At 42.9% G+C, this 16,635-nt stretch overlaps 1 protein-coding gene across 1 annotated transcript; it reads left to right on the top strand.

Annotated features, from left to right (window-relative positions):
* Positions 1–589: 589 nt before the first annotated feature.
* LOC147672123 (glutamine amidotransferase-like class 1 domain-containing protein 3, mitochondrial) lies at positions 590–16,306 on the top strand. The gene is made up of 4 exons (XM_086948019.1): positions 590–728; positions 5,578–5,749; positions 12,891–13,095; positions 16,073–16,306. Exons 1-4 carry the CDS (start codon positions 615–617, stop codon positions 16,263–16,265), a joined length of 684 nt encoding a protein of 227 aa, XP_086804145.1. The 5' UTR covers positions 590–614; the 3' UTR covers positions 16,266–16,306.
* The last annotated feature ends 329 nt before the right edge of the window (positions 16,307–16,635 follow it).

Genomic DNA, 16,635 nt, shown 5'->3' with positions numbered 1-16,635 from the left:
GATTCGGTAAAAATTGCGATTTTTACCGAATCACAAGGAAATACCGAAAAAAATGATGCATAGCATTTTGCACTTCCTAATTTGCGATTCCTTATTTTTCGCAAATTAGGAAGTGCAAAATGTCACAATGATGTATGTGGGCCCATGTAATGCCATTCCTTAATTGCGATTCGCAATTAAGGAATCGCAAATACAGAAAATTAAGACATCGTAAAAACACTTCAGATTTCTTGATGCATAGGATTTTGCAATTCCTAAATTGCGATTCCTTAATTTTCGCAATTCAGGAAATGCAAAATCCTACAATGATGCATGTGGCCGTTAATATTCAACTCTTGGTAAAGAAACTAACGTGCATGTCGTACGCGGCAACATTGTAGCACCTGTGAGCTGCAAGATCAGACAGGGCTGCAATGCAGCGGTAACGTAGTCCCAAATTATAGCCAACAACGCAGGTGTCATTCTCAGTCAAAGGTGCTCGTGGCGAGTTTAACGATGAAAGGGGTGTTGGCTTGGCGATATAGTATGTCTTCTAGCTCTACATACAATCTTGCATTTAACCACGCCCTGCACTAACTCCCTCTCGTTTAGTTTTATTTTCTCGTGCAGGCAGTATGGCAGCGAAGAAGCGCGTGGCTGTGGTGCTGGCCGGCTGCGGCGTGTTCGACGGCAGCGAAATACATGAGACGTCGGCCGTGCTCGTGCACCTCAGCCGCAAGGAGGCGGAGGTAAGTACACCCAAATGACCTCGCCCGCGGAAGGCTACTTTGTTTACTCGGAGGGTGTAAGGTATTCTGCGCGCTCCGGAAACCTTTGGTGTTCCTCACGCGCTACTTTTTAATGTTTCCTTCCACATAGTGTGTGCCTGCCACTTTGTTTCCACTGTTATTGATACAACCCGTCATTGGGTGAAAATAGTACGTTGGTTTCACATCGTTGTCAACTCGGAGACCTGCTATTCAATGTGATGTAATGAGTCCCTCTTTTTCTTTAATCTGAACGGAGGGCACACGCTCCTCTGAGCAGGAATGTATATATTTAACTGGAAAGTAGCAAACCTACAGTTTACTACAGCGAGCACTTAGACTTTTATTTTCAATATGTGCGCTGTCTTTACTTTCTGCAACGGCGCTGTGTATTCATGGGGTTTAATTAAGACCTAGGATTACTTCATTTGGGAAGGGGGGGGGGGGTATAGATTTAAGTGCTGGTTGGTTGACAAGCGTGTTTTCATCCTGCGCTGCTTAGTAGCGGCATGCTTAAATAAACTAACTAGTGCCTTAACGTGGTCATGGGGAACTTTGGTTTGAAATAGTCATTCTGAATTGCGTGAGCAGAGTGACGATCTCTGCAAATTCCTGTCGACAACAAACTTACATACCCATGTGCTGCACCTTGTTAAGCCTTGCACTTGATACAAACACACAAAAAAAGCGGGGGACCTAAATGACCTGAACAGGGTTCTATGACCTCAAAGGAAGTGTTCTCATCCTACCAGATGGGATCAGGTGCTTTCGGGGTGGAATGGCCCTATGGGTCTTCATCCTACCAGATCCTTTTAAATGGTTATGCTTTTGCACTGGATGCCTATTATGAATTATGCCATGGCGAGTAGTAGGAAAGGAGTGTTCCCAGAGTTTCTCAGTTAAATAGGGGGAGATGTCTTGCAACTGGTAGCCCAAAGTCAGACCCATTGGCATCATGTGGAAGTCGAGTAAACTATGCGACAAGAAAGGGCAAACTATGCAGCACATTTTATGATGGTGATGCTGCATGATTGTGTCAATTTTAGACTTGCTGACACTCTGGGCATTGGTTGCACCTCATTAGTGCTAGTTTAATACACATATGGTATTAGAAAAAGGAGGTATCCCTGTAGTGTATGTCAGGGAGGGGGATAGTGACATCAGCAAAACAAGTAAAAGTCCCTGTTTAAACCGTGGCAGGCTAGAATGGCTGAGCAAAAATTGCTAGACTGGGTCAGGGATAGGTGGAAGAGTAATTATCCCTATCTTTTTAACCAATAAAACCTATACAAGCAAGGCAAAGTGGACCTAGACACAGTTATATCAACGTGAAAATATACTCAGTAGAGCAGTTTTTGTCAAATAAAAAATATCATGAAATTTATTTATCACCTCCCAGCATGGGTTACTTTCTAAAACATAATAAAAACATTTGATTTAAAAACCACCAGCGGTGGTAATGCAATGAATCTATATACAGTCAAAAGTGAACAAAACAGTCGACGCAGCGTTTCGGTGTTTTCTTGATCTTGACACCTTCAGGACATTTGCAACATTTTGACTCAGTATCTGGTATTTTGTGTTAAAAGATTTAAATTTCTTTCCACATAGATTTAAACTTCTTGTGCGATTGATATTTCTCAGGCTTAACTGTCAATGGAATAAGCCTCTGTATGCACTGAGGGGCCACCGTCAATAGCAGGAAAAGATACTCTGTTTCTTTGGACCTGTTTATAATGTTAGGTAGGTCTTGACGATATAGTTCAAAGGGTAATAATGTCTTTATCCAAGTCTTCACTTTCTTAATTGGATGAAGAAATCTTTGGGTTAAAATGCGGCCTCCCTGCTCCTCCGTGCTTCAGTCTTCATGTGCTCTGCCTTCACTCAAAGGGCCTAACAAGTACAACCCTGCATAGTCCCTTTAGCCAGCTTGGAGGCAGGAGAGGCAGAAAATTCCATGCACTCGAAAGCCATTGTCTAGCAGCTTCTCCAAGCTTTCAGTACTAGGGTATAAAAAAAGGATTTCGGGCACCAACTTTTCAGTACAATTCTGGAACTGCAACTTCATCTTGAGCCCAGGACCCCAGAGTGACTCCAAGGGCTAGTCTGCTGGCCTCCTGATCTACAAATCTGGGGAAATAAAAGAGAAAGTTCCCCCCCGCCCCCCGCCTGCCCAAGTGGGGCCTCTCCAATCCTGGAACCATGGTGTGGCTCTTAAATCAAGCTTTTGGTCTCTTGCGACTACGAACAGGCCCATTTGCATGGAGACAGTGATGCTCACACTGAAGTACAGCACAACTGTCTATGTGGACTGCCAAAGTGGGGCTCTAGCCTGTCCATGGTACCTGGCCTATTATTCACACCATGCAGACAATCTCCCCTGAAGCTCTTCTTCCAAATTGAGCTGGACTCTTGGAACAAACTTGAAGGTGACAATCCAGCAGGTCTAATCTTGGACTGTAGCTCTAACCCCGTGTTCCATCATGGTTTTACTCCTACAGGGTCCATGTAAATTCTTAAACATTGTAAGTGTAGTAAAGCCATAATGAGTTATGGTCTGGGAGTCGGGTCATTACGAACGCCGCAGCTCCATAATGGCAATACTGAAACCTGAGAAGTTTAGTAGAAACTGCTCAGCACATTCAACCTACACTGATGCCAGTGTGGGATTTAGTGTAAAATGCATGCAGAAGGCATCTTAGAGATGCCCCCTTAAACTACCAGCCCTGATGTGGTTCCTGTCTGCCTGTCACTTGGCACCACCAGATGGAGTTCTGGACTCCTTGGTTGAGGGCCTCTGCTCTGTGTCCAGAAACAAAGCCCATCTTGGACAGGTGTTATGCCTCCTCCCCAGGATGGTCTGCGTCCACAAAGGGGAAGCTTCAACGGTCTGCCTTTTGCTACCCCAACAACTGGCTCCCATCGTCCTGGTCCCCACTTTGGGTGGGAGCATCAGCAGGAAAACAAAGTTAGGAGAGGTGTGCCCACCTTTGCTAACCCCACCCCTCAGGTGGGGGAGGCAAGGTGAAGTGCATATTGGTCCCTTCTATCTTAAAGAGGAAGGGGCCAGCCAGTTAGGAAGCGGCTTGTTCCCCTGCCCACTGGAGGGTGGCATAATAGTGGGTGGGCTTTTCCCAAGGAAGGGACCCATTGATCTCAACTTGCACACTCCTTTAACAGCCCTAAATGTAGCATTGAGGGGTGACCCTGAACCTTGCCACCTCAGATTCGAGGAAGAAAGGACCAAATAGCTGTGCTGATCCACAAAGCAAGACACAACTGATATGGCCCCAGCCCTACCGGCCTGTCCCGACTCAGACCTGCCTACAGCAGAAACACCCACGTGTGCAACATTCCTCCCCCCCCCCCCCCCAATAGCTCAGAGGACTTTCCCTGCATCAGTCTGATGGTCTCCCGTGAGCAGCAGATTTTGTTCAACAAAGCCTTCAAGCACAGAACCTGGACCCAGGCAGCTTTGCACCACTCTGCACCTGACGCCCACATCCTGAGTTTGTGTCCCAATACCAGGAGGTCTCCCAATGGTCTGACCTGGGATCTTGTGATCCTTGACTGCTTCACGCCGACACACGCAGCCTTAACCTGAAGGGTCTCCCCACACCTCGACCAGGTCTGGAGCTGGTAAGATCCAACGCCAAGTCACCCCTGCACCCGACACGCTATGGCCTTGGGTGGCCCAACCAATGGTTTCCAAGCATTCCCCCCCCTCCTATGACCCAACTTGCCTCTCCTGCAGGTAGTCTCCTTCAGGAAGCTTCCATGACCGAACCTCCAGCATCTTTTCCAAACCAGATATTTCCATTGCCAGGCATAAGACTTCCAATGCTTTCGTGGCACTCTGTATCCGGTTGCCTCCATGCTGCTTGTGGTGCAGCTCATGTTCTGATCATTGGCCCCTGCAGTGCTGATCTTAATCCCTGGAGCTCTGCTCACACACACTCGTGGCTGGTGCATAAGCAGACCCTGACCAAAAGCCCCCATTGGCTAGCATTTGGCCCCTGCACTCTGCACCCAGCTGCCTCGGTGCCACTGGTGGTGCAATTTGAGTGCCTAACTGAACCTTGGGGGGGGGGGGGAGGGGGAACTTAGTTCTAACCCCTAAAACTATTCTTGCAGGTAGTTTACTTAACTGCAAACCAATAACACTCGTTTCCCATAGGAACCAATATCGTGAGTTTTTTTTTTCTCCTAAAAATGTCTGCACTGGTTCTGTATGAAAGAAAAGTAACAGCTTTTAACTGAAGTGTTTCCTACTTTTTTGTATTGTATGATCTACGGTATATCTAGGCATAGTCTATGTAATTCAAAAGTGATTTCTATGCATGCTAAACGGTTTTAAAAGCAAATACAAACCTGCAACAATTGCAAATTTATTCTCAACTATATTTACTTTAAAGTTTTGCATTTTAAAACTCATTTCATTTACCTGTGCCAGGTCTTGCTTGGTTCGAAAAATAAAATATAAATATACCTTCTTGTTTTACTTACCTAATTTGTCTAGATTCTGAGCGTGTGCCATAAGTATTCACTCATTCAAGACTGAACACACCCTCCTGATAAGCCTAACTGCTTTACCACAACCACAAAGAGCTGTTGGTGATTATCTAATTTAGCCTCTGCTATACCTCTGAGGATCCACTGTACTTTGTGCACACTACCTTATTTTGGTACAGCATATACACAGCCAGCTTCTTATACCTAATCTGACATTTAAATAGCCTGCTTCAGACCTTTTATTAGTAAATTGGAGAGAAGTTTGTGTTTAAAAGCTAACAAGCCTATGCGGCTTTTATTATTCTTTTTTTAATTTTAGGTAAAAATATTTGCACCAAACATTGACCAGATGCATGTAGTCGATCATTTGAAAGGAAGTCCTACAGAAGAGAAGAGAAACGTCCTTGTTGAAAGTGCCAGACTAGCACGTGGTGATATTAAAGATTTAGCAGACATTAAAATTGATGACTTTGATGCTGTCGTTTTCCCTGGTAAGTCTGTGCTCTGTAAACATTAGCTTTGTATTTCCTGAACCCAATCAGCTATTGTATCTTGACATTAAACAAGTGGCGGATTTGCTACACACGATCAGCACATCATAAATTGTTTCGCCTGGTATATTTATGTTTCATATCAATTATGCCCCTCTATATGAGTGCAAGTCTGATGTGGTGCTCATCCACCTTTAGCACAAATCTATGATCACCTGCCCACCCTAGGTATGGCAGAATGTCATATACATCTCACAAAAACATCAGTGCACATCTCATTGAGTCACTATTATCCAGTGGGCAGTCAGCCTCGTTGATCCAAAGTCTCTTGTTGTCGTACAACCAATGTTCTCTCAACCCAAAATGGAAAACTCACAATATCCAATAGTACACAATATTCTTTTATTAATTCTTTTTCTTGTCACAGCCGACGCGCATTTCGCCCTTCGCGGGCTTTTTCAAGGCTGTAATTTATATACATGAGTCCCATATCAGAATCATGATCCATGGTACACCTTCAGTTTCTCATTTCCTATTTACATAGGTGTAACACATGTGTCATTGTGCCGCCACCAGCATGGTTTAAATGCGCACCTCGCACAAATAGTTAACACATGTTTTTAATTGTTCTGCTACGAGTTATTGCGCGGAGGGCAAGCCCCCTTTGTGCGACCACCTTCACCAACACACCCATAAATTTGCCTAGAGTTCTCATGCACCCAAAGGCATGCTACCTAGATACCGCGTGTCCTATTGATTTAAGAAGTCATGCTAGCAGTATGCCAATCCATGCATACTGCTTGCCCCTACTTCCAATTCAATCTCTAGAAAACACTCACCAGAAAATTTGTCAATTGAGCAGCATTTGTTCTAAAAATAGTATTTCATAAACAGGTTGGCATTGATCCTGTGGAGGTATATGGGGGAAACTGTCAACATTCTGGAATATGTTTGACATTATCACTCTATTCTTTACGTAGCAACATATATAATTACCAGGTTTACCTGCAAGCCTTTTCACCTTCACATGTGTGAATAAAGTTGTGGTTATTCCTTATTTTCTAATACATCCACATGTGATCTGTCGCTGTGTAATCATGATGGTTGGAGCCTTGATAAGTTCATCTGAAGTATGGAAATATAGTACTATCAGTTATAGCGATCAATAACTTAAGTTCTATCTTTACTTTTTAAATCAATCACTTCCCACGTGTGTGTCCTTAAAATCGCAAACTCTCATATATTATTGGGGTCCACCCTCCAACACGCCAATGCCTTGCTCTAACTACACTACTAATTTAAATAACTTGCGTCTTTTATTAAAAAGAAAGTAACAAAAATGCGCCAACTGCAACTCCCATATTCCTGCATGCACTGTATACTTTTGCTTCAAGTGCATTCTACTGTGGCCAGTCGTAGCAACACAATACCCCGTGCTACATGTCCCAAATGTAATGCATCCAGCACCTTAGACTAGTGTTGTGTCCGACAACCCTTACTTTCTGCGGGGCTCGGGAGAAAACACTCCTGCCTATACACCAAGTTATTAATTTATCGTTCTTTCTAATCCCTGCATTTATGCTAACATAGTTTGAAGCTTACCGCCATAGCGCGTATTTCACAACCGGAAAAGTTCACCTCCTTCCGCGTTTCCCTTCTGAGGCCCTGTCAGTCTCGCCGCCTCCTTGTATCTATAGAAATGGAAGGACCAATTCCAGGGTTCTATTGTGTCTTCTCGAGTATGGCGGCCATTTTATAGTGTCTACTATATAACTTACTACGTTGCATGTGACGCAATTGTATCAATTAAATCTATAAGAAAGTCCATGTATACGGACTAAAGTTAGTCAACTTCTTGCATCCTTACAAAAATTCACACCTTTGTCTGTTTGCCCCCTTCTACACTGCTCGCAGAGATAATCCATTTTGCTTTCCAGCTGACGTAGTTTACGCAGACAGTTACCTCTCCTATTTCCTGCCTTTGCCACATCGATCCCATGAAATCTAATTCTATGTAGATCATTATTTTGGTGTGTAGTGTTGAAATGCACAGCAAATGGATACTGCATATTATTGATGTGTATGGAGACAAAGATGTGTGAATTTTTGTAAGAAGGCAAGAAGTTGACTAACCGAGATGTTCAGGCAGTATTGATTTTGTGGTCATAGTATACACATCTGAAGAAAATGGTGGGATATAGATGACAAATAAGTATTGATGCATGGTACTGGACAGTACCTGTTGGATGTTCAAAAAGATAAGAGTGCACAATTCCGGGTATCACTGGGAGCGGTCGATGTATCTTTAATGTGCTCACCAAGAAGTGCTAAATAGTAGTGGAAACTAGTTGTTTGTGTGATTTTAGATGACTACACGAGACAAATCAACAAATGTACAACTAGTTATTGCAACTTGACAAGTAGCGATAAAGAAATGAGAACCTGTAACTAAATGTGTTTGTCTTTATATTAAAAGAGCGACAACCTAGTGCGATCACCTTACGCTTATACTCCAGAATGTTTTTATTGGCACTTTTTTTTAAATTTTTTGTCAGAATACGTGGACTTTAATTGGTACAATTGCAACACATGCACGTAGTAAGTTATATAGTAGACACTCTAAAATGGCTGCGATACTCTTAGAAGACAAAGAATAGGACCCTGGAATTGGTCCTTCTTCCATTTCTATAGATACAAGGAGGAGGTGAGACTGACCGGGCCTTAGAAGGGAAACGCAGAAGGAGGCGACTTTTTCCGGTTGTGAAATACGCACTATGGTGGTAAGCTTCAAACTGTTAGCATAAATGCGGGGATTAGAAAGCGATAAATTAATAACTTGGTATATGTTGTAGGCGGGAGTGTTTTCTCCCGAGTCCCGCAGAAAGTAAGGGTCGTCGGACACAACACGCGTCTTTAAGGTGCTGGACGCATTACGTTTGGGACATGTAGCAGGGGGTATCGTGGCTGCTACGACGGGCCACAGTAGTATGCACTTGAAGCAAAAGTATAAAGTGCATGCAGGAATATGGGATTTGCACTGGCGCATTTTTGTTACTTTCTTTTTAATAAAAGACGCGAGTTATTTAAATTAGTAGTGTAGTTGGAGCAAGGCATTGACGTGTGGGAGGGTGGAACCTATTAATATTATGAGTTTGCGATTTTAAGGACACACACGCGGGACGTGATTGATTTAAAAAGTAAAGATAGAACTTAAGTTATTGATCGCTATAACTGATAGTACTATATTTCCATACTTCAGATGGAACTTATCAAAGGTCTAACCATCATGATAACACAGTGACAGATCACATGTGGACCGAAGGACTGGGCTTTAGAACCCAGCGGCGTCAGGGAAAACGCCAGATGCCTTCGAGTTCCCCTGCCTTGGCATACAGAGACACTGGACACTTCTTGATGACGTCAAAGACCAAAGTTTATTGGCTGCAACCAGGAACAGAGGTCTACGAAGCACAACACGCGTGGTTCGCTAGAGACTGCACACATTCAATGAGTGGAGCATGGTCTTTTATGCCAAAAATCAAGCCTCCGGCAACATTCCAGACTAACATTGATTATATACAAACTGACCAATGGGAACGTGACATTTCAAAAGTAGCGCATGACGACAATCCCACTTTCCGTTGTCCAGCCCACCAGAAATGACCAAGAACATTCCATTTTCTTCAGTCAGGCCGGACAAACCCGTCATAAAACCTCAACCCAAATCCGTGATTATGTCGTAAAGGAAGGAGCAGAAACAGATTGGGAGCAAGATAGAAAGGTGGGTGCAGTGTACTATAAACTTCGGCATGTCCTGCTCTTTGATCTTTATCTGACCAGCTGCTTAGCAAGGAACTGGCTCAGCGAGGTCAGCCTTGGGAAAGGGAGTCAGTTCAGCCAGGTCATTCAGAAGTCAGCTAAGGTGTACGCGTCCCAAGGACTCGTTCGGCTGCAGTCATCTGCCTATGTGAGGGCAACCACACAAAATGGCTGCCGTACACAAAATGGAACCCGAAGGTTCAAATGAAATCCCGGAATACGTAGTGTTCTCATTGATCGATTAAGACAAACACTCGTACACACCGCACTCGTGATTTGCTGTCTGCTGACACCAAAATCGTCTATTTCCGACCTTTATTGAACGGGTTCAGAACCACTGAACCACAGAACTTCAAACTACGGAACTACAGGATGTACTAGAAAATAAGGAATAACCACAACTTTATTCATACATGTGAAGGTGAAAAGGCTTGCAGGTAAGCCTGGTAATCATATATGTTGCTAACATAAAGAATAGAGTGATAATGTCACACATATATGCCAGAATGTTTACAGTTTCCCCATATACTTCCACAGGATCAATGCCAACCTGTTTTTATGAAATACTATTTTTAGAACATATGCTGGTCAATTGACAAATTTTCCGGTGAGTGTTTTCTATAGATTGAATTGGAAGTAGGGGCAAGCAGGATGCATTGATTGGCATACTCCTAGCATGTCTTATTAAATCAATAGGACACGTGGTAGCTAGGTAGCGTGCCTTTGGGTGCATGAGAACTCTAGGCAAAATAATGGGTGTGTTGGTGAAGGTGGTCGCACAAAGGGGGTTTTCCCTCCGCGCAATAACTCGTAGCAGCACAATTAAAAACATGTGTTAACTATTTGTGCGAGGTGCGCATTTAAACCATGCTGGTGGTGGTGGCACAATGACACCTATGTGTTAGACCTATGTTCATAAGAAATGAGAAACTGAAGGTGGACCATGGACCATGGATTCTGATTCCGATAAGGGACTATCTTTTGTATATAAATTACAGCCTTGAAAAAGCCCGCGAAGGGCGAAACGCCCGTCGGCTGTGACAAGAAAAATAACTAATAAAAGAATATTGTGTACTATTGGATATTGTCCATTTTCCATTTTGGATAACATTGGTTATACGACAACAAGAGACTTTGGATCAAAGAGGCTGACTGCCCACTGGAAAATATTGACTCTATGAGATGTGTACTGATGTTTTTGTGAGCTATTGTATTTTGGCTTTATGTAATTACCTGTATTACATGCACCGTTAACTAATGCTTGAGTTTAACCCCTTTACCACGGCGGCAATTCCGGTGTGGGGCCAACAGACGTGCGCAGTGCTACCGAGGTAGTGCTTGCGGCCTTTGGCCGACTGGCTCAACGAACAGGTTAATCTTTTTCAATTTATGGAAAATTCAGGTATGCCTTGCATTCTACCCTTTTTTTAAAGGTAGAAAGACTAGCGAGGTTTTTTAATTTCCTAGTTGAGAACACTATTCAAGGTTGTACTTTGGGTATGAATGTTTCAACTAGTTCACTTATTTGCACTAACTTCCCATTGATCTTCTCACCAGTACTGTACCTTTTTTTATAGAGCGTCTGCATAGCTGTATGTAGTAAAGCCTATTGGTCCAAATGAATTTCCTTTTCTGCTGTAACTGTAGTTCCTATCAATTCATAGGATCTGTGCTTTTAGACAAACTAAGGGCTTGGTGTCAAGGCTGATCCCAGACACCCCCACTGGATGTTTGCCTATAGACCAGCTAGCTCCCAGTGCAACCGTAAGCACCCATAACCTACTAGGGAGCAGATAGTTTCTGGCAACCACTGAATAGGACAACCCTGACACATTGGATAGTGGAAACAGTACAGAAACCTTTGCTCAGTCACTCATGCTTGCTTATTCTCAAATATACAGAGAATTCAGTGGGATAATATCAATAATATTTATTGAACCAACGTAATTTCATAAAATTCGTGTGCTGCAATGCTTTGTACACAGAAGCAGATAAATGTGATTACATGCACCAAAAGTGTAAATAGTAGAAAAGTTCTACTGTGGTGCTAAGCAATGTATAAATGCAGGCATATAAACAAGGCAGTAATTGTTGTACTGACACTATGCAAACCCTACTCTAGTTTACCTAGAGTGTGTAGGTGTAGATCCTAGAATACACCCACACAGGGTATGATCCAACCCAGTTAACTAATGGGATAGTGAAGGACCTACCCTTGGTCCGACTGGACACCCCTCACTAGATGTCAGACCGCTACATAGTGAATTCTCAGCATGCAAGGACCCTCTGTCAGCGGTAGTACCTCCTACTTATCGATCAGGATGCTAATCTTTTATAATAGACAGCAGACTTGTGAATTAAACATAGATTAGTGAAGTTATGGCTATTTAGCTAGTCCTGTTTCCCTGTGGATGATGGTGATGATCTTTGTACTTGGTGTGAAATGACTTTGCACATGAGGATCAGGGTGTTGTGATGTTGTGCGAAGCTAGATGTGAAAAGTTTAGTTTCAGAGAAACTAATCCAACATGGTCGTGCATGCAAAAGGTCGCAGCTGGAAATGTTTGTGTGGACAATCTTAAGAAAGAAGTTGCTTCGCTACATGTGCCTAACTGAATATAACCTAACCAGTTGTCATACTTTGTCAAAGTAATTTTGCATGCACCATTCTTCCGTGAATGGGTTAACTTTAGTTAAAAAGAGATCCAAAATGTATGGCTGAGAAAATGCTTTAGCAAATGCAGGGAGATGATAGATGAAGAACTGAAACTTTTCAGACACACTCCCTCTCCTCCCTCCCGCTCACCCCCTCCCAGTCACAGATCTGGGTTGAATCCATCTTTCTTTAGCTCACTTCGCCACCTCAGTTCAGACCCAGCTATATGCAAATCAGTCTTGACCCTGTACCTCATGGAAACAGTCCAGCCTGAACTGCCAAGCCAGGTCTTCCCTGAACTGGAAACTAGCATCCTGGGACTGGTTTCGGGGCAACACCCATCAGCCAGGCTATCTAGAATCCATTGGCAAAGTGAACAAGAGTCTGCTTGCCTTCTAATGTGTTTTGCTTGGGGTGCAAAATGCAATAAAACTACTGCTTGAGTCTTGTGGAAAGAATGTCTGGCTTGAGGGGACACATGTGGTTTTTATGTAGCAGCAGTTATAATGAAGGTGTGATGTGTAATGAGCGATCTAATTCTAAATTTAGGTACAGGAAAACTACATTGGGTCTCTCTTGCATAAAGTTGTCTTAAAACTGTAGTGTTACTCACCTTGCTCTGATCTTTCACCACTTTAAGATTGGCAACACCCATTTTAATTTTAGGTGGCTTTGGTGTGGCAAAGAATCTGTCCTCCTGGGCAGTGGAGGGCAATGCATGCACAGTTAATGAGCAAGTGAAGTCAACACTTGAAGCTTTCCACAAAGCGAAGAAGCCCATTGGACTGTGCTGCATTTCTCCAGTATTGGCGGCTAAGATCTTCCCAGGCTGTGAAGTGACAATTGGCAAGAATGAGAATGTTGATGGACGGTAAGAAATTTGAATAAAAGTGCTTTGTAAAGTAACAAATATTAGAATTTACTTTAAATAGCTCACGTAGGAAAGCAGAGTTGGAACTACATGTTCAAGATCTTATAGTTCACAAAGTAGGGTCTCTTTTTGTTCCTTGTTTCATTGTTTAATGCAGTTTATTGTGCATTTAAAATTAGTATTTTGTACACAGGTTAAAGATGTATGGCATAAAAACTCAGTACTCCCGTTTTGAATCCCTTGTACAGCAGTATAGGTTGCATCATGACTAGTACTTTCACTATCTGCAGGTCACCACTCATGTTCCCAAGGGTACCGAGCTCCTGGGGGCATCTCTTCTTGAGGACCGTGAAATGGATTGTCATATTCCTGACAACTATCTCTGATCTACAGGAAGTTAGTCAATAACTCGGATGACCCCTTTGTGCGGCTCAGGGCTCAGAGGGGTGCAGACGGTTTAGAGCTTGATGATGAGGATTGGACCGAGGCGGTGTCATCCCCCAAAGTGGTAGCTATCAAGATGCAGCTCCGGCTTGTGCAGTTAAAGATTTGCGTAGGTCCTACATAACGGGGCCTCGTCTGGCACGAATGGGTAGAGCCGAGAGTGGAGACTGTAGAAGAGGTCCGGACATTTATGCATATCCTTTGGCATTGTGGTGATATCCAGGGGTATTGGACAAAAGTCCATGAGGAGCTGAGAGAAGTTTCAGGTGTTGAGATCTGGCCGGAGGCCTGGAGATGTCTGCTGAATGTGTGGGAGCTGACTGACCTGAATGTTTACCAGAAGCAATGGGTGACTTTGGCCTATATGGTGGCCAAACGTAATATCGCTCAACTTAAGGGTGCTAGTCAGCCACCCAGGCTTACAAAATGGTCAGAAGATCTTGATTGGTGCATGTTCCGAGAGCGGTCGGTGTATGTGGCCAGGAACTGCCCGCAGAAGTGGAATAAGGTTTGGGAGCATGGAAAAGTCCTCAGGGAGGAATATGTGAGCCACCAGTGATTAGATTAGGCTCAGAAGCACAGGAGTCCCCTTGACCCACTTGTTGATGGTGGTTATTTGATCCTGAACTGTGTTGCTCCACTCCATAGTTTGAAATTGTATGCACTCACCTGAGAGTTGAATTTCCTTTTGTCAGGTCTTTTTGTTTAATAAAACTTAAAGAAAACAATTTGTATTTTGCACAAATTAGTCGCTTAACCCTATGTTATTTAGATGGTTCATGTAGCCTTTGGTTCTATTTTTACGTGTTTCCTATTGCAACAATGAGTGTTGCTTTGGTAATTTGTTTTGAATATGCTAGGCTTGCAGCAAGACATCTCAAATTGGACTAATTGCTTTATTCTGTCTACATCAAATAGATTTTTATTTTGCCACTTGTGCAACTGTTCACCCTCTTGCTACTGTGCATCTCTACTGCTTTCACCCTAGTAGTATTGTCAAGTAAGATGACCACTTCCAGAACTCTGTACTGCACAAGAATGCATGTTTTTGGATGGAGTAATTGGTGTTCCTGGCCACTTTGACATTCTACTCTCCATTTTGAGTTCAACAGTATCAAACTTTCTAGTTGATAGATGTTCATTTCTGTCCTAGAATGCATGCACTTGTTCCAAACTTTAGGAGTACAAGCAGTTAATGTTTCGTCGAATGAGTCTGTTGTCTTGTCGCAACTATACCAACACCCTTGAGTTGGTAGAGCCTTGCAATAAACTGTCACCTTGCAGCATATCTTCTAACATGATTTGTTTTTCTTGTACGTATTGGGGAAGGCAAGGTATTGTGGTATTTAGTTATTTGTATCCTCACTTTGCATTTGGTTTTAGCCTTCTTTTCAAAGATTTCTTGTGCTTTTTACACCAAGTTGCTTACTACCATGCCCAAGCGCCCCAGTTTATAATCTTTAGAAATGACTTGCATATTGAATTATTTTGAAGCGAATTAACAGCCTTTTTCTTTATAGAATGTTTTGAGAGGTTTAAGTTCTTGGATTTTACTTTGTGGTGTCCTGTGATGTGGTCACTTTAATTCCTCTTGCTACAACTGGATGTCGCCTAAAATTTGAAGTATGTTTAAGTTTTGGGAACATCTGCGATATTGGGCTTCCTTGTCCATTTATGTTGGTATTTTCTGTCGCACACCTTCCAAGTGGCTTGAAACCCCTTCTTGGATTTCCCTGACCAGGTGACCTCTACCTCTGGAAAAAAGGACCTCTTCCATAACCCCTTCCCTAAACTAGGATTGAGGACCTTAGAGGCTTGGTCTTCCTGGGATAGATCCGGGGCCCTACCTTAAACCCCCAAATTGTTATATACACAAATGCTAGTAGTTTGTGCCATTTTATGGTAAGGTTGCTTCTAGCAGTTTCATAGGGCTCTGCTTACCTCCTACAGACAGATGGTTTAAAGGTAAATATTTTGAGACTGCGTGTCCTCCAGCTTATGGTTTCTCTCTCACTCCCTAATATGGGGATTTTCATACCCATTCCTCCATAGCAATGCTTAATTTGTAAAAAAAAAAATAATAAACGTCGGGCCACTGCGGCTTGCACCACCTATTGCCCCTGCCAGTGTTGCCAATTTTTATTTCCCTCCAGTTCATCAGATGCATTTTTTTTTTAATTTTAATTTTTTACTTTTTTTTGTTCAATAATTCTCCTTCCACCCACCTATCCAGATTTGTCAATCTGGTGGCTCAACAGCACAAATGAGAGCATCCCTGTTTCTTACCCCAGAAACATTTGGAGGTGTGCTAAATAGAAGCAATTGACCATTTGAGCTGGAAATTGATTCTTTTAATCTGCCCACATTCCAAACTCAGTCTAATCTTTATAAATACTGCTTCCCCCATCTGCCTAATAAAATAAACATTTGAACTTAAAATGGCTTCCTTTAGAAATGCTATATTGACCTTATTTACAATTGCATGGACGTGCAATGACTGAGGCATTTCTTACTCCTAATTTTGTTTTTTCAGGTTTCCCGATGCTGCGACTGCTTTAGCAATTGAAGAAATTGGAGGCAAACACATTAGTAAAGATGTTCATGAATGCCATGTGGATGAAGCAAACCGGATAGTAACGACATGTGCTTTTATGTGCAAGGCCCCCCTGCATGAGATTTTCGATGGTATTGGAACACTAGTGGATGAACTCTTGAAGATTGCCTAAACTAAGTTTGTGTAAAAGGCGAATAAAGTATTTTCAAAATGCCCAGAGTTTTTTTTTTTTTTTTTTTTGGAGCGTGTGTAGGATGGGGTTGGAGTTGGAAGAACTTTGGTAATTATATAGTTTCAATTAAATATAAACTTGGTCTGAATATGTAAGAGTGCAACGATCTGCAATAGTTACTGTTAGACCTGGGGGTCGCTATTTGGCTGAGGTAGGGACCCTTGATTCCACGTCGGTGGAAGGAGGGACACCTTCTCAGATAGGCCCCCGCTCACCCCCTCTGTAGCTTGGCACGAGCAGCCATCCTTCAAGGCAAGTGTGTAAAGTATTTGCAACCTTGCACCCAGTAACCCAATGATGACACCCCAAA

The sequence above is a fragment of the Lissotriton vulgaris genome, unplaced genomic scaffold, assembly GCF_964263255.1.
Source record: "Lissotriton vulgaris unplaced genomic scaffold, aLisVul1.2 SCAFFOLD_2924, whole genome shotgun sequence".
NCBI classification, from domain to species: Eukaryota; Metazoa; Chordata; class Amphibia; order Caudata; family Salamandridae; genus Lissotriton; species Lissotriton vulgaris.
The sequence above is the reverse complement of the archived record's forward strand: the minus strand, read 5'-3'. Positions and strand labels throughout refer to the sequence as shown.